This window comes from Scyliorhinus torazame, chromosome 6 (assembly GCF_047496885.1).
Source record: "Scyliorhinus torazame isolate Kashiwa2021f chromosome 6, sScyTor2.1, whole genome shotgun sequence".
Lineage (NCBI taxonomy): Eukaryota > Metazoa > Chordata > Chondrichthyes > Carcharhiniformes > Scyliorhinidae > Scyliorhinus > Scyliorhinus torazame.
Genome location: NC_092712.1, coordinates 118,305,166 through 118,328,105, shown reverse-complemented (window position 1 = coordinate 118,328,105; position 22,940 = coordinate 118,305,166). Strand labels below are relative to the sequence as shown.

At 49.9% G+C, this 22,940-nt stretch overlaps 1 protein-coding gene across 1 annotated transcript in view; it reads left to right on the top strand.

Moving 5' to 3' along the window:
• dnah5l (dynein, axonemal, heavy chain 5 like) overlaps positions 1 to 22,940 on the top strand; it is a 585,621-nt gene that overhangs the window by 106,586 nt on the left and 456,095 nt on the right. Inside the window, exons 10-12 of the mRNA XM_072508719.1 lie at positions 6,120 to 6,213; positions 6,374 to 6,472; positions 9,476 to 9,657. Coding sequence (XP_072364820.1) covers positions 6,120 to 6,213; positions 6,374 to 6,472; positions 9,476 to 9,657 — 375 coding nt within the window. The remainder of the gene's footprint in view (positions 1 to 6,119; positions 6,214 to 6,373; positions 6,473 to 9,475; positions 9,658 to 22,940) is intronic.

Sequence of the window (22,940 nt, the reverse complement as noted above, 5' to 3'; positions counted from 1 at the left end):
GAACTCTTGAATTCTTCATCCAATTCATTAATATAGGGTGTAAAGATGAGGCCCCCCTGGTTGCACTGACATTTTTTCCTTTTCCTCCACTGTGAAAGCAGAAACAAAGTACTTAATTTGCAAGACAGCCATTTTGTTATTATCCATTATTGGCTTGTCTTCACCAGTTTTTAATGTACCCACATTCACCTTTGCCTAGCTATATTTTTTAATGTTTTCATAAAATCCTTTGCTATTAGCTTTTATTTCCCTTTCAAGTTAATTTTATGTATTCCTATTTTACATTCATTACTTCCTATGTAAACTGTTGCTTTTTATATAACCCTCACAGTCTTCTGGATTTCAAGTTTTCATGCATTTCTGTAAGCCATTTCTTTTAGCTGACATTTGCTGACCATGGTTTCTTAACTGCAGAACTGGAGCTTTTATCTTTTAGGTGTGGGTGCTGGTTTTGTATCATGCTAAATACCTCTTTGAATTTTTCCCACTGTTTGTGGATAGGCTTCCCTGTTATCAGTTAAAAATGTGACAATTTCTTCCTCAATTCTTTGAAGCTTACCTTATTCAAATTTAAAATCTTTGTCTGTGATTCAAAGTTAATATCCAATTCAGACATGTTATGGTCACTATTTGCAAGATGTTGCCTTACCATCTGATTCTGGTTTGTTATGCATTACTAAATCTAGTATGGCCTGTGACCTTGTTTTTAAAAAAAATGTTTTTATTCAAGGTTTTTCAATAATTTTTACAAAACACTCCAAAAAGGAAAATAATACAAAGAAAACAGGACACTATGCCAACAAAACAACTTAACCCTCTAACCGATTAACAATTTAACACCCACCTCAAAGCAAAATAGGGCATGCGCCCCTTACAAAAAGAAAAAAAAAATCAGCCCCCCCTCCCCCCCAGTTGCTGCTGCTGCTGACCTTCACCTAACGTTCCGCGAGAAAGCCAAGGGACGGATGCCATCGCCCGGAGAACCCCTGCAAGGACCCTCGCAAGGCAAACTTTATCTTCTCCAACCTAAGAAACCCCGCCATGTCGTTGACCCAAGCTTCTACGCTTGGGGGCTTCGCATCCCTCCACATTAACAAGAGCCTTCTCCTGGCTGCCAAGGAGGCAAAAGCCAGAACTCTGGCCTCTTATGACTCCTGCAGTCCCGGATCGTCCTATACCCCAAATATCGCTATCCCCCTGCTCGGTTTTACCCGAGTATTCAAGACCTTGGACATAGCCTTTGCGAAGTCCTTCCAAAATTCCGTAAGCGGCGGGCATGTCCAAAACATATGGGCGTGGTTTGCTGGGCTCCCTGAACACCTCACACCCTGTCCTCTACCCCCCAAAACTTACTCATCCTCGCCCCTGTCATATGCGCCCTGTGTACCACTTTGAACTGGATCAGACTGAGCCTAGCGCAAGATGAGGAGGAATTGACCCTGCCCACGGCATCAACCCACAGGCCCTCATCCAGCTCCTCACCCAGCTCCTCCTCCCACTTGCCCTTCAGCTCCTCCACTGAGGCTTTCTTCGCCTCCTGCAGCTCCTGGTATATCTCCGATATCTTACCCTCCCCGACCCACACTCCCGAAACCACCCTGTCCTGTATCCTTCGGGCAGGTAGCAGCAGGAATTCCCCTACCTGCTTTCTCACGAACGCCTGAACCTGCATATACCTAAAGGCATTTCCCGGAGGTAACCCAAATTTCTCCTCCAGCGCCATCAGACTGGCAAAAGTCCCGTCGATGAATAAATCCCCCATCCTTCTAATTCCCGCCCTGTGCCAGCTTAGGAACCCACCATCTATCCTACCTGGAACGAACCTATGGTTGTCCCGTATCGGAGCTCAGACTGAGGCCTCTACCTCCCCCCTATGCCATCTCCACTGTCCCCAAATCCTCAATGCACCGCCACCACCTGGCTCGTGGTATTCCTCGTCGGCGGAAGCGGCCGTCACCAGTGCCCCCAGGCCAGTACCTATACAGGACGCCGCCTCTAATCTTTTCCAAGCCGCCCCCTATCCCTCCATTACCCACTTCCGTATCATAGACACATTCGCTGCCCAGTAATAGCTGCACAGGTTCGGCAGCGCCAACCCCCCCCCCCCCCCCCCCCCCCCCCCCCCCCCCCCCCCCGACTGCGCTCCAAGAACAGCCTCTTAACCCTCGGGGTTTTATTTGCCCACACAACTCCCACAATGCTCCTGTTTACCCGCTTAAAGAAGGCCTCAGGGATGAGAATGGGCAGGCACTGAAAGATGAACAGGAACCTGGGGAGGACTGTCATCTTAACGGACTGCACCCTACCCGCCAGGGAGAGTGGCAACATGTCCCACCTCCTGAAGTCCTCCTCCATCTGGTCCACCAGCCGTGCCAGATTGAGCTTATGCAAGACTCCCCAACTCTTAGCCACCTGGATACCCAAATACCAAAAACTCCTCTCCCCATCTTGAGCGGCAGCTCCTCCAACCTCTTTTCCTGGCCCCTCGCATGCACCACAAACAGCTCGCTCTTCCCCACGTTGAGCTTATATCCCGAGAAGTCTCCAAACTCCCTAAGGGTCTGCATGACCTCCCCCATCCCCTCCACCGGATCCGCAATGTACAGCAGCTGGTCATCCGTATATAGTGAGACACGGTGCACCTCCCCCCCCTGAACCAACCCCCTCCAGTTTCTGGACTCTCTCAACGCCATGGCCAGTGGCTCAATCGCCAGGGCAAAAAGCAGGGGGGACAAAGGGCACCCCTGTCTCGTTCCACGGTACAACCTAAAATACCCTGACTGCAGCCGGTTCGTCGATACACTCGGCACCGGGGCCTGGTACAGCAATTTAACTCACCCTATGAACTCCTCCCCGAACCCAAATCTGCCCAACACCTCCCACAGGTACTCTCACTCCACCCGATCAAAACCTTCTCCGCGTCCATTGCCGCCACCACTTCTGCCTCCCCCCCCCCTCGGAGGGCATCATAATCACATTCAGGAGCCTCCGCACGTTCGTGTTCAGCTGCCTGCCCTTCACAAACCTCGTCTGGTTCTCATGTATCACTCCCGCGACACAATCCTCAATCCTGGTGGCCAAAACCTTTGCCAACAGCTTGGCATCCACATTGAGGAGCTAAATCAGCATATAAGAGCCACACTGCAGCGGGTTCTTATCCCGCTTGAGGATAAGCGAGATCAAAGCCTGCAACATCGTCGGGGAAGGATTCCCTTTTCCTTCGCCTCATTAAAGGTTCTCAGCAACAACAGGCCCAACAGCTCCGAGAACTTCCTGTAGAACTCAACCGGGAACCCATCCGGCCCCGGGGCCTTGCCCGCCTGCATACTCCCCAACCCCTTAACTAGCTCCTCCATCTCGATCGGGGCTCCCAAACCCTCTACCCGCTCTTCCACCCTTGGGAACCTCAGTTGGTCCAGGAACTGCCGCGTCCCCTCTCCCTCCTCCCGGGGTTCTGACTTGTACAACTTACCATAAAAGTCCCTAAAGACCTTGTTTATTTTAGCTGGACTCTGCACCGTGTTCCCCCCTCTATCTCTGACTCCCTAGCCGCCTCCCTCCTCCGCAGCTGATGCGCCAACATCCGACTCGCCTTCTCCCCATACTCATACACTGCTCCCTGTACCCTCCTCCACTGGGCCTCAGCTTTCCCCGTGGTCAGCTAGTCAAACTCCTTTTGGAGGCTCTGGCGCTCCCTCAGCAGCCCCTCTTCGGGGGATTCCGCGTATCTCCTATCCACCCTCAGTATCTCCCCCACTAATCTCTCCCTCTCCATCTTCTCCCTCCTCTCCCTGTGAGCCCTGATTGAAATTAGCTCCCCCCTGACCACTGCCTTCAGTGCCTCCCAGACCATACTCACCGCCACCTCCCCATTATCATTGGCCTCCACATATCTTTGGATGCACCCCCGAACCCGCCCACAAACCTCCTCGTCCGCCAGCAGTCCCAGATCCATTCGCCACAATGGGCACTGGCCCCTCTCCTCCCCCAACTCCAGCTCCACACAGTGCGGGGCGTGGCCTGTTACCTTGTTGCTTCTAAAGCATGTTGTTCGAGGAAACTGTCCCCAATACATTTTAGAAATTCCTTGCCTTTATTACTAAAACTATTCTGCTTCACCCAGTCTCGTGTGAAAATTAAAATACCTTATTATAACTACTTTGTTTTTGTTTCCTCGATCTCCATATTTACATGTGTTCTCCAATATTATGATATGATTTATGAACGGCACCTATTCTGTTCCTTAACTCTAGCTGCACTTTCTCCACTGCTCAAAAATCCTCTTTTCTCTACTGCAGTAATTGTCTTTTTGCTACTCTAGCTTCCTTGCCCAACCTTCCTGTCCTTTCTAAAGATCCTCTGTCTTGGAATATTTAGCTCCCAATCATAGTCACGTTGTAGTCAGGTCTCTATAATGGTTACTACATAATAGCCTTTTAGTTGAATTTGTGCAACTAACTCAGTTGTTTCATTACCCCTGCCGCTGAAGGGGAGATAGAGGTAATGTTTTTACCCTTGTTTAGAAACATAGGAACAGAGGAATTAGGAGCAGAAATTGGCAATTCAGTCCTTCGGGGCTGCTCCATCATTCAAGCAGATCTTGGCTGATTTTGTCCTGGTCTCAAATCCACCTCCCTACCTGTTCTCCACATCCCTTCAACACATTTTTAAAAATCAGAAATTATCTATCTCCTTCTTGAATCCATTTAATGAATCAGACTCCACTGCAATATGGGGCAGCGAGTTCCACAAATTCACCGCCCTCTGCAAGAAATAGTTCCTCCTCGTAGAATCATAGAATCCCTACAGTGGAGAAGGAGGCCATTCAGCCTATCAAGTCTGCACCAACTCTTTGAATTAGCACTCTGCCCATTGAAAAGTGTCCACCTTGCCCTATCCTCGTAATCCTGTAACCTAACCTGCACATAAACGGGCTATTTAGCATGGCTAATCCACCTAACCCGCACATCTTTGGACTGTGGGAGGAAACTGGAGCACCCGGAGAAAACCCATGAAGACATGGGGAGAACATACAAACTCCACACAGACAGTCACCCGAGGCTGGAATTGAACCTGGGTCCCTGGCGCTGTGAGTTAGCAATGCTAACCACTCTGCCACCGTGCGGCCCATCTCAGTTCTAAATCTACCTCTCAACCTATATCTGTGACCTCTCATTATAGATTGCCTTACAAGGGGGAGCATTTGGTCTACGTTTACTTCATCGATCCCTTTTAGTATTTTATGTACCTCAATCAGATCCTCTCTCATTCTTCTAAAGTCTATTATTCTGTTTGCCCGCAAACAATTTATTTAAAAATCTAATGGACAGATTTCAACAAAAATTGGCGCACAAATAGGTTATCACCCAAGGCATAACTGTTTAGTGTATGGGGAGAATATAAATCCGGATCATTGAATTGTTTCAAGAATCCGGTAACATTGGAAAATTTAGTTAACTGACCTTTTTCTGTGGTTTGTTTTAGTTAGAATGTTGTTGATTCTTTTAAAATGTTGCAGGTTGCTTCAGCTACTGCTGTAGAACTGGTCGCATTTGTTAAAACGTCAGCAGAGCTTTTAGGACAGGATGTTGGTTATGGATTGGCCTGAAGTCTCCTCAGTGAAATGGAAACTCTTCACAAAAATATTTATTTTTTCAGGTTTGTAGTTACAGAGCACCAACCAGATAGGGAAAAGCCTCAAGGAAAAACTGTGTAATGGCTATAATGTTGAGTTAACAAAGTGTAACGGAGATGTGTGCCCACTTCACATGTTATGGTTACATTCTGTCTTTCAATCATCTGTCCAAATCTTAGACCCTAAAAATCCATGGGTTTTGGTTCCAGTGTAACAGTTACCTGGAACATTCCACACTGACCATGCTGGAATGCAACTGAGTCTCTGCTGTTAACAAGGGGTTTTCACATGTTTTAAGATGGAAGGCTGGCTGACCCACATGAAATTCAAGGTCTTAATATCACTAAATCCCGTTCTGCAAAATCTCTGTTTCCCCTGCCAACCCATAGTTTTGCAATGCCATCAAGCTAAGACTTTGTGAAGGTTCATGCAATTGAATTCAGATTTTTGTGTTTTTCAGCAACTTTATTATTTTTTATTTTAGCCTCTTTGATCAGGTTAAGAGCCCTCAAGTGAGACGAGTGGTAGGCATTCTTCAAGTTGCAAAGTCCAGGACATTGAAACATTGGAAAAAACTGGTAAGTTTCAACTTTCAAACTGAGTTGTGCAGCAAATATGTTGTTCCTATTTTTACTTTTTTTAAAAGTACACACATTAAATATTGAGCATGTTAACCAGCAATGTACTGCTCATAGACATCAATTCCTTGTAGTAATTTTTAATTTTACTTTTTCTCAGGATAGTAATATTACAGATGCAGCCAATGAAGCTAAAGATAATGTGAAGTATCTGTACACACTGGACAAATTCTTTGGGCCTCTTGCAAAGTGTACACCTGTAAGTTAAATATTCTAAGTAATTATACTCCTGTTTAACATAGAGCCATTGTGTCATTGCAGGACAAAGGGAGGCCGTTTGGTCAGCTGAGTCTCTGACAGCTCTCTGTAGAGTAACCCAGTCAGTGCCATTCCCCTGCTCTATCCCTGTGGCCCTGCAAGTTTATTTCTCTCAAATACCTCTTCATATTTCTTTTGAAATCATTCATCATGTCCTCTTGTGCTATCTTCACCGGCAGAGGGTTTCAGGATTTTCACTCACTGTGTAGCAAAATAGTCTTACAACACCAGGTTAAAGTCCAACAGGTTTATTTCGAATCACTAGCTTTCGGAGCACAGCTCCTTCCTCAGGTGAGCTGTGCTCCGAAAGCTAGCGATTTGAAACAAACCTGTTGGACTTTAACCTGGTGTTGTAAGACTTCTTACTGTGCTCATCCCAGACCAACGCGGGCATCTCCACATCATGTGTAACAAAAGTTATTCCTCACATCCTGATTGCATCTCTTACCTAAAGCTTTAAAATCTTTGTCCCCTCGTCCTTGTACCAACAGCCAATGGGAACAGCTTTACTTTGTCCATCTTACCTACTATTATCTAGTACACCACTACCATATCTCCCTTTAACCTCTTCTGTAAAGAGAACAACCCCAGGTTCTTCAACCTACCCTTGTAGCTAAATTCCCTCACTCTTGGGAATTATTCTGGTAAATTTCCTTCGTATCCTCTTCAGAACTTCACATTCTTCCTAAAGTGTGGTGACCCGAACCAGACACAATACTCTAGTCACAATACTCTGCCTTGGTCAGGCAGATGGGCCTCCAGGGGATGAATACTTGTCCAGGTGGTCTTTAAATAAGGTGCCAACGTGAGGTAATGGTGGGAATGTCGACGTTTTGCACAACCCATGCATGCCTTGCTGTACTCCATGCTCATGCATAAGTAATTGACTGGTCGCTGCATGATCCCGCATGGCCTCTTGTCCTGCCTGAACCAAAGTGTACACACTTCCCGTTCTGCTGCCAACAATCTTGCCATTAAAGAAAGATTCTGCCGCTATTTTGTACCATCGTCAAATTTTGAAACTTTACCCTGTATTCAATATCCAAGTCAGTTATATACATCAAAATATACATTTGCTGCTGATGCCATGCATGCATAGTTTAAGATCCAAACAACACTGTGGCTCCTGCAAATAACGTCATTAGTTTTATGTGTCTGTGTGGGTAAATGTGCATGTGCAGATGGGTATGGCTGGCCATCTTTGTGGTGATGTGGATCAATGTAAATGCATGTAGGCTAGCTAGACACTAGAGGGAGCACAAGAGACATCACACACACACATTCAACCAATAGATCAATTAGATAGGACATGACCAATGGACATTCATGATACACACAGAGGTGACACAACCACAGAGGGGTATTACACCAACCCATATATAAAGGACACCACACACATGATCTGCCTCTTTCCAGTGAGTAGAGACACAGGGTTGATTCAATGTTACACCCACCATGTGGATTGCAGCAGCTGGTTAGTCAGTCTGTGTAGCTATAGTAGGATTAGCAGTCGTGTCGAACCCGAGTAATAGAAGTGTAAATAGTTTAATGAACGTGTTGCAGTTATCTCCACGTCTGAACCTTCCTTTGTCAAGTGCACCACAAGGAAGCCGCTTATGTTACACCTACAACATAACAAATCAATCTTGAATTAACAGGAGACACTGTGTATCAAAAAAGCAGTGATCTTAGCACTGACCTTTTTCAACCTTCTCTGTTACACAGTGGTTAGCACTGCTGTCTCTCAGCACCAGGGACCCGGATTCAATTCCAACCTTGGGTGACTGTGTGGAGTTTGCACATTCTCCCCGTGCTTGCGTGGGTTTCCTCCAGATGCTCCAGTTTCCTCCCAGAGTCCAAAGTTGTGCAGGTTAGGTGGATTGGCCATTCTAAATTGCCTCTTAGTGTCTAAAGGTTAGGTGGGTTTATCAGGATAGGGCAGGGTGCTGGGTAGGGTGCTCTTTTGGAGGGTTGGTGCAGAATCGATGGGCCGAATGGCCTCTTTCTACACTGTAGGGATTCTATGATTCTATCCTCATAAATTCAAACGATTAGCTAAATATCAGCTGCCGTGTATAAATCCATGCTGGCTGTCCTTAGTTAATCCAAACTTCTCCAAGTGGCTACGAATCTTTCCCTAATTATTGTTTGTAAAACCCTACATACCACTGATGTTACACTGACCAGCATATAGTTACTCGGAATGTCTTTACATTACAACCTCACTTGAACAACGATTTCACATTTTGTTTTTATTTATTCACGGGATGTGGGCGTCCCTGACTGGGCCAGCATTTGTTGTCCATCCCTAAGTGCCCTTGAACGAGTGGCTTGCTGGGTAATTTTAGAGTCAACCACATTGCCGTGGACCTGGAGTCACAGGTAGGCCAGACCAGGTAAGGACGCATATTACCTTCCCTAAAGGACAGTCGTGAACCAGATGGGCTTTTACAACAATCGACAGTGGTTTCATGATCATCATTAGACTTTCAATTCTAGATTTTTATTGAATTCAAATTTTACCATCCCCCATGGTGGGATTCGAACCTAGGACTCCAGAGCATTATCCTGCATCTCTGGATTACTAGTCCAGTGACAATACCACGACACCACCGCCTTAGATTTGACACTTCCCAATTTTCTGGCACCTCACTCATATCTAGGGAAGACGGGAAAACTATGACAGGCTCCGCTATTGCCATCCCACTTCCATTGGAAACCTGAGAATCAAAATAACCAGACCAGCGGATTTATCCACTCTAATGAATAACCAGCCTTTCTAGTACATCCTGCCTATAAAGGTTCACTCCATCCATTACCTCTAGCATCTCCATTTTTACTGACATGTTGTCAACATCCTCTTTCTTAGTACACAAAATATTCGTTAAGTATTCTAGCCGTGTGGCCTACTCTTGTTCCTATTTTCTATATTTGTATGTTTCAGGTCACCATGGTCGAACATATTCCCAATTTGATGAACAGCATTCGGATGATCCACAGCATTTCAAAGTATTATAACACATCAGAGCACATGACTGCTCTTTTCGTCAAGGTTACCAATCAGATGATTACCACATGTAAGAGATACCTCTGTCACAATGTTGGAAAGATCTGGGACCAAGACAGGTAACTATGTGATTTACCTTTGAAGAGTACCGGTGTTTCTCACTGTACAATATTTTAAGGAAAATTGGTAACAGTGGTATTTGAGAAATGCCACAATCAAGTCAGATGCAGACTGACGTTCCCTCTACTCTGCTGCAACAATGCTTAACCCCAACCCCCAATGATCTCCTAATGCACCGGCGCAAGATTGCCCATTTGTAACCATAACCACTCATGTGGCCTTTACTAGAATTTGACTTTTTTTGCTTGGGAGCACTGAAGAGTTGTGACACCATTCCCCACTAGGAAATGGGTTAGTACTGCCAAATGTCATTGAATAACTAATATGTGGTGTGGTAGCAGATTTAATACATCCATTTTGAGTTCCTGCTTCCACTCTCCTGGTCAGTACAGAGGATATTTACCAGGTTTTTGGGATTGAATGCCGATATAAATATTCAAATGCAAATGATGCATAGCTCAGGAAGACAAGAGAGACTGCTGATAAAAAATCAGGATTTGTAACCGTACAAAAAAAAACTTAACAGAGGGTATTTTAGGTGTCATAGGTTTAACATATTGAAAATAAAATTCTAAATAAACACTGGGCGGAATTCTCTGATAATGGGGCTATGTCCCCACGCCCACGAGAAAACGGGCGCGAATCACTCTGGACTTTCCTGGAGAAAGTCCAGAGTGATTCTCTGTTTTGAAGGGGGCTAGCAGGGCACCGGAGCAGTCCTCGCAGCTCCAGCTGTCGATACAGGGCCCTGCACACCGGCCGCGGGTCCGCGCAACATGGCGGACCCACACAGCGGGCCGGCCCTGACAATAGAGGCCCCTCCCAGATCGTGCGGACCTGCCGATTGGTGGCCCCCGATCGCGAGCTTGGCCGTCCTGGAGGCCCCCAACCCGGTGACAGATCCCCTCGCCCCCCACTGAGCTCCCGCCGGGTGGAACCATGAGTGAACCACGCCGGCGGGAACTCAGCCATTTGTCGGCGGAGAATCGCCGCGCGGGTCTCTTTCAATGGCTGCCGACCGGCGCCGCGTTGACCGCGCGCGCGCGATTGGTGGCAATTCTCCGGTCCCCGGAGAATCACGGGAAGGCACCGGACCTGATCGTGGATCTGACGTGCTGAGGGCGATTCTCCATCCCCGCGCTGAGGGCAATTGCGGCGCGGAGGCTCGGAGAATCCCAGCCACTATTTCTTAAAGTTCCCTAATTCTTGTACATTGGAATTCATTTTGCTTCCAAATCTACACCTGTCATTCATGAAATATCCAGCTGAATTGAGTGCAGTCTGTCTTCTTCAAGACATGTGAGGTCTGATATCAGAGGATCAATGATAATGAAGACTTTTTTACCCTATCAATCGAAACTGTACAACATATAAATTTGACCTGAATGTTTTCCTCCAATATCTCCTTCAAAAGGAGATGCCACCTAATGTCACTTAGAGCATTATTATGAGTTTTGATATGTGAATAATGCATTGTAAATTAAATGTGGGAGAGGTTGGGTATCCCTTATTCAAAATGCTTGTGGCCGAGAGTGTATCGGGTTCTGGAATTTTTCAAATTTTGAAATAATAATAATAATCGTTATTATTGTCACAAGTAGACTTACATTAACACTGCAATGAAGTTACTGTGAAAAGTCCCTAGTCGCCACACTCCGGCGCATGTCCGGGTACACTGTAGGAGAATTCAAAATGTCCAATTCACCTAACAAACACACCTTTCGGGACTTGTGGGAGGAAACCGGAGCGGCCGGAGGAAACCCACGCAGACACGGGGAGAACGTGCAGACTCCGCATAGACAGTGACCCAAGCCGGGAATCAAACTCAGGACCCTGGCGCTGTGAAGCATATCAAACTGCAAAGACTCTCAGATGCTATTTTGAGTCGCCGGTTGGCGGCGTAGCTGACAAGGGGTATGTGGCTTCCTTCTCGAGAGGGAATCAGGTACCGGGTTCAACTCTTTTGGCGCAACAAACACGTGCCGTCAATTGGAAGGATGCATACACGCACGTCTGTTCGGTCACAAGAACTGGATACAGCATTAGGAACAGCCGACGCTGAGGACTTGAAACATGATTTTGGCGCTCATAAAAAAGTATGGATTTAAAAGGCGGGATTCTCCATTGGCTGAAGCAGAAATTGCAAAACGCGATTGGGCGGAGAATAGGTTCTATCATGGACTGCCATTGTCACGGCCTGCAAGACAGCCACCTTACTGCATACCCCACTGACCAACGACCATAGCACCTGGTTCTGCATGGTGACACCGGCCGTATGGGTGCCCCCACCCCCACCAAACCCATCCGCTGCAGACAATGGATATTGGAATTCAACCAGCAATGGTGGCCTTCCTGCTAGTCACTGCAGCCCTGGGGTATGCCCTGCGGCTGCGTGAGCTGGAGCTGTTCGAGGAGGTGGAAGCTGCAGCAGCGAAGCATGCAGCAATGCAGCGTGCCACAGAGAAACAGGTGGCAGCCGCCCAACAGGCCGAGGAGGAGGTACCAAGGAGGCACCACATGAGGCCTTGTGTGTACCGGCAGTGCCTGTCATTCGAGGTCCTGCCAGACTGGGCATGCCGTTGAAGACTCCGGCTGAGCAGGGGGACAGTGCCCCATATCTTCCACCTCAGGGGTATGGGGGAGGACACCCGCTCCTGGTGTCGATCAAGGCTACAGTCGCACTGAACTTTTAAGCCGTGGGGGCCCTTCCAGGCGCCGAGTGGGGACCTGTCCGGAATCTCACATGCCTTGGTTCATAGGTGCATCCGCGCAGTCACGGAAGCCCTATGTGCTCAGGTGGCTCAATGCATCCGCTTCAATGAGGACTGAGTCCACCAGGATGCCCGGGCGGCAGGGTTCGCTGCCATCGCCTTGATGCCCCGGGTCCAGGGGGTGATCGACGGGTTGCACGTCCCCTTACGAACATCTGCAGATGATAGGCCGCTCTACACCAATTGAAAGGGGTGTCACTCGATGAACGTGCAGCTGCTATGTGACCATCAGATGCCCATCATGTACGGATGCGTCCGATACCCAGGGTGTGTGCCTGACACCTTCATCCTGGCACACTTGACGATTCCTGACACGCTTGAGAAGCCCCCAATGGGCTGTCTCCTGGGTGTCAAGGGTTACCCGCTGCGGTCATGGCTGATGACACTTATCCGGAGACCACAGACTGACATGGAGACCCGCTACAACGATGTCCATACAGCAACCAGGGGTGTGATCGAGCGGTGCTTCGGCCTCCTGAAGATGCAGTTTCTGGTGCGTGGACCGATCTGGAGGGGCTTTCCAGTATGATGCTGAGAGGGGGGCCCGCATCGTGGTGGCCTGCTGTGTCCTCCAACAGAGGGGTGATGTGTTGGAGAAAGAGGAGGAATGCCAGGCCTCGTCCGTGAGGGGGATGCGGGCGAGGGGAGGATGGGCAGGACATGGAGCCCAGGCAGGCATGGGAGGCCACATGATATGTGTGCCAGAGCCAACGCGGACGGGTTGTTCTGATAACCTCCAGGTTCACTGACTGCTGACCGGTCACCCCCTCACCTTCTACCCCCTCTTTGATACATACCTGCCGCACTGCGGGGTGGAGGCCATGGGTTAGGAGTAGCACCAAATCTGGTAAATGGGATGGAGGATGATGACAACCCGCTCTGCGATGGACTCTGGTACTCTGCATCGTTTGACAATATCTGACTCTTGCCCATGGTAGCACTTTCCACCATCCACCTGGGTGATCCCTGCATGCAAGCTGGCCATCCCATCGCACAGTCCCATCGAATCCCTGGGGTGATGGTGGTGGGGACTGTCAGGGGTTGTGGACGTATGGAGCCCAGGCCACCCATTCACAGCCCCCCCTCCCCCCTCTCTGGCCAGCCCAGACCAGCCCACCCCTCACACCCATCTGACAGAGCACCAAGGCAGGTTGTAACAGTGGGAACAAGTGTTTAATATGACAACATATATACAGATTGGTGCCTGGCCCCTTTAAGTAAACTGTGTCCTTCATCTGTGCCAACTTCACTGGTGTCTAACTTTCTGGCCTCATGGGCCCTCACGCTAAGTTTAGGTGGTTCCCCAGATGGTACAGCAGGAGTGGAGGCTGCCTGCTGTGATCCCTGCTCTGCGGCCTGTGTCCCCGTTGACGGCTGTTTTCTGGGACGTCCGGGCTTGATGGGTCCAGCTGCTGCTCGGGTGAGCCAGGTAGTGTGGTGCTCTGTTCTGTCCGCTGCCCAGCAAATGCACCAGGGGCAGGAGTGGGTGAGGTACTGTGGTGTTCCAGCACCTCCCCTGCGGGAGTCACCAGCACGGGGTCATGACCTCCTCCTCCCTCGATGTGCCCGATGCACCACGGGCTACTCCAAGGCATGGGGGTGTGAGTGGAATTGTAGCCTAAGGCTCCCCCACCACCTGGCGCTACCAGTCCTGGAGGCCCACTCTGGTCTCGACTAGGGTCTATGTGCTGAAGGCCATGGAGCACAGGAGTGGGCCTTTGTCTGGGGCTGCGCCACATCACCCGTTGACTGTGCCACCACCTTCTGGGACTTGGCCACCTCCTTCTGTGTCTGCACCACATTGGCCAGTACCTGGCCAATGCCGCCAACGCTCTCAGCCAAGGGCCGCTGTGACTGGGCATTGCTGAGGAGCACCGCTGCGATGTCCAGGCGGCTCTGGCACATGGTTGCCTGTGAGGCGGCAACCCTGTCCTGGGCCTCGGCCAGTGGTTGCACAGAATGCACCAGGCCTTGGACATGCTGATCCATAGACACAACCATCGTCCCCAATGCCTCCACCGCGGACGGCACCCGTGTGGTGTTGGCGTGGGTGGCATGTATGGTCGGCACCATCTCTTGCTCCTGCACGCAGTTGGACTCCTCCAAGTGCACCTGCAGGTGCTGAATGCTCGCTGTCAACCCCTCATGTATTCCCTGGCTCTGTGACTACATCTCCACTATCGATAGGACTGTCCATTCCAGAAGCACAAAACCTGTCTGGACGACAGCCTGCCCCCCCCGACCATCCACCCCCTCGACCATCCGCCCCCTCGGGTGTTCCTACTGTACCGGGTCAGCTGTGCGGTGCGCACCAGATAGTGTCCCAGGAGCCTCTTCACTGAAGTGCTGAACCGAGGTGTATGTATCTGGGATGGTAGAGGCTGTTGTCATCCTCAGACTCGAGTTCTGGGGTGTCCTGTGTCTCGGGTGATTGAGCTGCTCTCAGCGTTGCTGCTTGGCCCCAGGGGGGCTTCGGCTGTGCCACTGGCTGGGGGCGGGGGATGCCAGATAGACCCGCCCCAACTCCAGCAGGTCCTGTAAGACGCAAGACAAGATGCATGATTAGACTGGGGGGGGGAGGGAGTGAGGATGGTGGAGTTAGGATGGTGTGGGCGTTGTGTTGGGGGAGGTGTCATGGGGAACTGCAACTCAGCAGGGTCTCACTTCCTCATTCGCGACCGAACTGCACCTAGGCGACCTCCTTTTTCTACAAACCGTCGACCATGTCCAGGGCCCTCTGATCTGCCATGATTAGGGACTACAGGTCCGGCGGTCCCTCTCAAGTCTTCACACAGTCCTGCCGGTTGTGCGTGGCCTTCTCCTGGAGGGGGGCTGGTGGGCGCAGAAAATGGCTGTGTGGGTATGGGTGCCAGCATGTGGTACAAGGTGGGGTCCTGCTGCCCTCCAGGTGAGGGGGGTGTAGGGTTATGGGTGTGTGGGACAGGGGTTAGTGCCAGGGGCACAGTGTTGCATACTCACCCTGGCCACCCTGAGGAGGTCGTGCTGATTTTTCAGACACTGCTCTCCGGCCCAGACAGTGTTACCCATGGCGCTGTCTGCCTCTGCCACCTGCGCCCAGGCAAGGCAAATGGCGTCGGCTGGCAGGCCGCCCGGCCGGGCTACACGGTCATCAGCCTCTCCTTCATTGGGTCCTGGATGGTCTCCAGCTAGGCATCTGTCAATCTTGAGGCCGCTATCCTCGCTGCCCAGTTGTTGGCTGGGATGGTGTATATGGGGAGTGAAGTGTGTACACATGGCTGCAGCTTCTCAGCCTCCTGAGTGTCAATTGTGAAACTGGCGCATTCTGCACCGTTTCTCATTGTAATCGACTGTGTTCCACGTGGTGCTGGTGCTAGCAGTTTACCTGTAGCAGAGTCGGTCCAGTTGTGGCGCCAGTTTTGCTGTCGTGGAACTCCACAAATTCTGCGCCGGCATCAACACTTAGGGCGGGATTCTCTGATTGGCGACACCAAAATTGCATTTGGCGATTGGCCGGAGAATCCCTTTTGATGCCGTTTTTTGGATGCTCCGCTCCCTGCAAAACTGTATCATCGCTCTGAGTAGGCTGCACTCCATTGGGACGGCCTCAGGACGTCACCTGAAGGCCCTCCCCCGATGCTCCACCCCCGATGGGCCAACTTCCCGATGGCGCGGATCACTTGTGCTCTGAGTTTTCGTCAACCTCGTGTGGCGGCTGCGGACTGTGTCCAGCGCTGCCATAGTTGTGGGGGTATAGGGAGGTGTTCTGCTGGCCGGGGGGGGGGGGGGGGGGGGGTGGGGGGGCTTTGGCAGGGGTTGGGGAGATTGGTGGGGGTGGTCTGGGGGTGGTGAGGGGGTTTACAGGGGGGCATTATCTGGCACACGGGGTCCGCGTACTGCCGGCGCCATGTTGTACGGAGCGACCGCCACATGAGCGGCCACGGACCCGGCAACTCACTGTCTGTATCTGCAGGTAAAGCCAGGCACTTTATGTGGCATGGCTACTAGCCCCCAAACGGGCGGAGTCTCGGTGCGGGGGTGGCGCCGCCTTTTTGATCATAAGACTAGACACATGCTCAGAAACGAAGAATCCCGCCCAAGAGCTTTTCGATTTCGGAATTTCGAAGAAGGGATACTCAGTCTGTATTACTGGTGGCCTCTTCTGTACTAAATTTCAAAGTCATTAGTGATGCCACTGGAAACAATCACTGACAATGAATAAAGCATTTTGTTTATTTTCTGTTTGACCATGGCTCTTACAATCCAAAACATGAAAAGTTTAAAAAATCAGCTGCACTCCGAGACCATGGGCGGGATTCTCCGACCGCCCGCCGGGTCAGAGAATTGCCGGGGGCTGGCGTGAATCCCGCCCCCGCCGTGTCCCGAAGTCTCTGCACCAGAGATTCGACGGGGGCGGGAATTGCGCCGTGCCGATCAGCTGGGGCGGGAATCACGCTGTGCCGGTCGGCGGGCCCACCCCCGCCGATTCTCCGGCCCACGATAGGCCGAAGTCCCGCTGCTGGAATGCCTGTCCTGCCAGCGTGGATTAAATCACCTTTTGAACGGCGGGACAAGACGGTGCGGGCGGGCTCCGGGGTCCTGGGGGGGGGGGGGGGGGCGCGTGGCGATCTGGCCCCCACGGTGGCCTGGCCCGCGATCGGGGCCCACCGATCCGCGGGCGTGCCTGTGCCGTGTGGACTTACTTTTTCTTCCGCCTTCGCCATGATCTTCACTATGGCGGAGGCGGAAGAGACCCCCTCCCCTGCGCATGCGCGGACATGACGTCAGCAGCCGCTGACACTCCCGCGCATGCGCGGACCCGCGTCGCCCGGCGAAGACCTTTCGGCCCCGACTGGCGTGGCGCCAAAGGCCTTTCCCGCCAGCCGGTGGAGCGGAAACCGCTCCGGCGCGGGCCTAGCCCCTCAAGGTGAGGACTTGGCCCCTAAAGGTGCGGAGACCGCACCTTTGGGGCGGCCCGACGCCGGAGTGGTTCCCGCCACTCCATCACGCCGGGACCCCCCGCCCGCCAGGTAGGGGAGAATCCCGCCCCATATCCCTGCCTAACTAATGCAAATATAGAACAAGAACAAACAACAACAAACAATTTGGTGCTTTTTGAGTGCTATAGTAAGAGTTTGGTGACTGAGGGAGTTAGGTGAGGAGGGAGTAAGGTGCTCCTTTCATTTTGTTTCCGACATTTCCGCAAAGAGTGAGAAGAGAGCCAGGAGTTTACAGAAAGTGTAGCTGACTGGGAGCAGGGTCGGAGGGCGGAGATCTAGTTAGTCCACAGGGCAGCTATATTCTGTCAGGTAAGAGGGGATGGAGGCTAGGCCAGTTACATGCTCCTCCTGTAGGATGTGGGTGGTGAGGGATACCACCGGTGTCCCCACTGACTATACCTGCGGGAAGTGCACCCAACTTCAGCTCCTCAAAGACCGTGTTAGGGAACTGGAGCTGAAGCTGGATGAACTTCGGATCATCCGGGAGGCAGAGGGCGTGATTGAGAAGAGTTACAAGGAGGTAACCACACCCAAGGTACAGGACAAGAATAGCTGGGTTACAGTCAGGGGGAAAAAAACAAACAGGCAGAAAGTGCAGGGATCCCTCGTGGCCGGTCCCCTTCAAAACAAGTATACCGTTTTGGATGCTGTTGGGGGGGATGACCTACCGGGGGAAGGCCCTAGCGGCCAGGTCTCTGGCACTGAGTCTGGCTCTGGGGCTCAGAAGGGAAGGGGGGAGAATAGAAAAGCAATAGTTGTAGGAGATTCAATGGTTAGGGGAATAGATAGGAGATTCTGTGGTCGCGAGCGAGACTCCTGGAAGGTATGTTGCCTCCCGGGTGCCAGGGCCAGGGATGTCTCGGATCGTGTCTTCAGGATCCTTAAGGGGGAGGGTGAGCAGCCAGAAGTCGTGGTGCACATTGGTACCAACGACGTAGGTAGGAAAAGGGGTGTGGAGGTAATAAACGAGTTTAAGGAGTTAGGCTGGAAGTTAAAAGCCAGGACAGACAGAGTTGTCATCTCTGGTTTGTTGCCGGTGCCACGTGATAGAGAGGCTAGGAATAGGGAGAGAGTGCAGTTGAACACGTGGCTGCAGGAATGGTGTAGGAGGGAGGGCTTCAGGTATTTGGATAATTGGAGCGCATTCTGGGGAAGGTGGGACCTGTACAAGCAGGGCGGGTTGCATCTGAACCAGAGGGGCACCAATATCCTGGGAGGGAGGTTTTCTAGTACTCTTCGGGAGGGTTTAAACTAATTTGGCAGGGGAATGGGAACCGGATTTGTAGTCCAGCAACTAAGGTAGCCGATATTCAGGACGCCAAAGCGTGTAATGAGGCAGTGGGGAAGGGAACACTGACAAAGGAGAGTACTTGCAGGCACGGAGAGGGGTTGAAGTGTGTATACTTCAACGCAAGAAGCATCAGGAATAAGGTGGGTGAACGTAAGGCATGGATCGGTACTTGGGACTACGATGTGGTGGCCATCACGGAAACTTGGATAGAAGAGGGGCAGAAATGGTTGTTGGAGGTCCCTGGTTATAGATGTTTCAATAAGATTAGGGAGGGTGGTAAAAGAGGTGGGGGGGTGGCATTGTTAATTAGAGATAGTATAATAGCTGCAGAAAGGCAGTTCGAGGAGTATCAGCCTACTGAGGTAGTATGGGTTGAAGTCAGAAATAGGAAAGGAGCAGTCACCTTATTAGGAGTTTTCTATAGGCCTCCCAATAGTAGCAGAGATGTGGAGGAACAGATTGGGAAACAGATTTTGGAAAGGTGCAGAAGTCATAGGGTAGTAGTCATGGGCAACTTTAACTTCCCAAATATTGAGTGGAAACTCTTTAGATCAAATAGTTTGGATGGGGTGGTGTTTGTGCAGTGTGTCCAGGAAGCTTTTCTAACACAGTATGTAGATTGTCCGACCAGAGGAGGGGCAATATTGGATTTAGTACTTGGTAATGAACCAGGGCAAGTGATAGATTTGTTAGTGGGGGAGCATTTTGGAGATAGTGACCACAATTCTGTGACTTTCACTTTAGTAATGGAGAGGGATAGTTACGTGCAACAGGGCAAGGTTTACAATTGGGGGAAGGGTAAATACGATGTTGTCAGACAAGAATTGAAGTGCACAAGTTGGGAACATAGGCTGGCAGGGAAGGACACAAGTGAAATATGGAACTTGTTCAAGGAACAGGTGCTACGTGTCCTTGATATGTATGTCCCTGTCAGGCAGGGAAGAGATGGTCGAGTGAGGGAACCATGGTTGACAAGAGAGGTTGAATGTCTTGTTAAGAGGAAAAAGGTGACTTATGTAAGGCTGAGGAAACAAGGTTCAGACAGGGCATTGGAGGGATACAAGATAGCCAGGAGGGAACTGAAGAAAGGGATTAGGAGAGCTAAGAGAGGGCATGAACAATCTTTGGCGGGTAGGATCAAGGAAAACCCCAAGGCCTTTTACACATATGTGAGAAATATGAGAATGACTAGAGCGAGGGTAGGTCCGATCAAGTACAGTAGCGGGAGATTGTGTATTGAGTCTGAAGAGATAGGAGAGGTCTTGAATGAGTACTTTTCTTCTGTATTTACAAATGAGAGGGGCGATATTGTTGGAGAGGACAGTGTGAAACAGATTGGTAAGCTCGAGGAAATACTTGTTAGGAAGGAAGATGTGTTGGGCATTTTGAAAAACTTGAGGATAGACAAGTCCCCCGGGCCTGATGGGATATATCCAAGGATTCTATGGGAAGCAAGAGATGAAATTGCAGAGCCGTTGGCAATGATCTTTTCGTCCTCACTGTCAACAGGGGTGGTACCAGGGGATTGGAGAGTGGCGAATGTCGTGCCCCTGTTCAAAAAAGGGACTAGGGATAACCCTGGGAATTACAGGCCAGTTAGTCTTACTTCGGTGGTAGGCAAAGTAATGGAAAGGGTACTGAAGGATAGGATTTCTGAGCATCTGGAAAGACACTGCTTGATTAGGGATAGTCAGCACGGATTTGTGAGCGGTAGGTCTTGCCTTTCAAATCTTATTGAATTCTTTGAGGAGGTGACCAAGCATGTGGATGAAGGTAAAGCAGTGGATGTAGTGTACATGGATTTTAGTAAGGCATTTGATAAAGTTCCCCATGATAGGCTTATGCAGAAAGTAAGGAGGCATGGGATAGTGGGAAATTTGGCCAGTTGGATAACGAACTGGCTAACCGATAGAAGTCAGAGAGTGATGGTGGATGGCAAATATTCAGCCTGGATCCCAGTTACCAGTGGCGTACCGCAGGGATCAGTTCTGGGTCCTCTGCTGTTTGTGATTTTCATTAATGACTTGGATGAGGGAGTTGAAGGGTGGGTCAGTAAATTTGCAGACGATACGAAGATTGGTGGAGTTGTGGATAGTAAGGAGGGCTGTTGTCGGCTGCAAAGAGACATAGATAGGATGCAGAGCTGGGCTGAGAAGTGGCAGATGGAGTTTAACCCTGAAAAGTGTGAGGTTGTCCATTTTGGAAGGACAAATATGAATGCGGAATACAGGGTTAACGGTAGAGTTCTTGGCAATGTGGAGGAGCAGAGAGATCTTGGGGTCTATGTTCATACATCTTTGAAAGTTGCCACTCAAGTGGATAGAGCTGTGAAGTAGGCCTATGGTGTGCTAGTGTTCATTAACAGAGGGATTGAATTTAAGAGCCGTGAGGTGATGATGCAGCTATACAAAACTTTGGTAAGGCCACATTTGGAGTACTGTGTACAGTTCTGGTCGCCTCATTTTAGGAAGGATGTGGAAGCTTTGGAAAAGGTGCAAAGAAGCTTTACCAGGATGTTGCCTGGAATGGAGAGTAGGTCTTACGAGGAAAGGTTGAGGGTGCTAGGCCTTTTCTCATTAGAACGGAGAAGGATGAGGGGCGACTTGATAGAGGTTTATAAGATGATCAGGGGAATAGATAGAGTAGACAGTCAGAGACTTTTTCCCCGGGTGGAACAAACCATTACAAGGGGACATAAATTTAAGGTGAAAGGTGGAAGATATAGGAGGGATATCAGAGGTAGGTTCTTTACCCAGAGAGTAGTGGGGGCATGGAATGCACTGCCTGTGGAAGTAGTTGAGTCGGAAACATTAGGGACCTTCAAGCAGCTATTGGATAGGTACATGGATTACGGTTAAATGATATAGTGTAAATTTATTTGTTCTCAAGGGCAGCACGGTAGCATTGTGGATAGCACAATTGCTTCACAGCTCCAGGGTCCCAGGTTCGATTCCGGCTTGGGTCACTGTCTGTGCGGAGTCTGCACGTCCTCCCCGTGTCTGCGTGGGTTTCCTCCGGGTGCTCCGGTTTCCTCCCACAATCCAAAGATGTGCGGGTTAGGTGAATTGGCCAATGATAAATTGCCCTTAATGTCCAAATTGCCCTTGGTGTTGGGTGGAGGTGTTGAGTTTGGGTAGGGTGCTCTTTCCAAGAGCCGGTGCAGACTCAAAGGGCCGAATGGCCTCCTTCTGCACTGTAAATTCAATGATAATCTATGATTAATCTAGGACAAAGGTTCGGCACAACATCGTGGGCCGAAGGGCCTGTTCTGTGCTGTATTTTCTATGTTCTATGTAATACGGCAAAAGGAATAGGCCCTTCGGCCCTCCAAGCCTGTACCGGTCATGATACCAACCTTTGCCAAAACCCTCAGCACTTCCTTGCGTCGTATCCCTCTAAACCCATCCTTTCAATGTGTTTGTCAAGATGCCTTTTGAACGCATTAATGTATCTGCTTCCACAACCTCCTGCTTCCACAATGCGTTCCAGGCACTCAGCACCCTCTGCTTAAAATATCTGCCTCGCACATCTCCCCTAAACGTTGCCCCACGGACCTTGAACCTATGCCCCCTGGTGACTGACCCTTCCACCCTGGGAAAGATGCCTGCCCATCCACTCTATCCATGCCCCTCATAATCTTGTCGACCATTTAGAGAGAAATAAAACTGTACAATTCAAGCATGAGCGTACTATAATGTATAAAATAACAGCAGAAAATTCTGAAAACACTCAGAAACTCTTGATAGCACCTGTGGAGAAAGAAACAAGAGTTAATGGCCCAATTACCTCAAAACCCATTCATCTACAGAGTTAAAAGTGGACCCAACATTTCCGGTTTCATTTGAACTTCATCAAAACATGAAGAGATCTAACGGTTTTAAGCAAGGCAGGCTCTAACAAAGGTTCTTTAAACTGAGAAAGTAACTCTGTTTCTCTCTCCACAGATGCTCCCAGAACTGAATAGTACTTCCAGAATTTCTGTTTTTACTTTACATTCCTAGCATTTGCAGTACTCTGCTCTTGTTCAATTTTGTCTCTAACTGACAACACCAATTGAACTGAGTTGGCAGTGATTCAAATCAATGAAGCACCAGTAACTTTGTTTTTCTGGGTTCTTATTAAGTGTAACAGTTCAACTGCAAGAGTTGACTAGAATTTTTAAATAATAGAGGCTGGGTTTTCACAGATTCAGGAAGACTCTGTGGACCTTTAGAAAGGGTGGGCGGGACCCAGATGTGGAA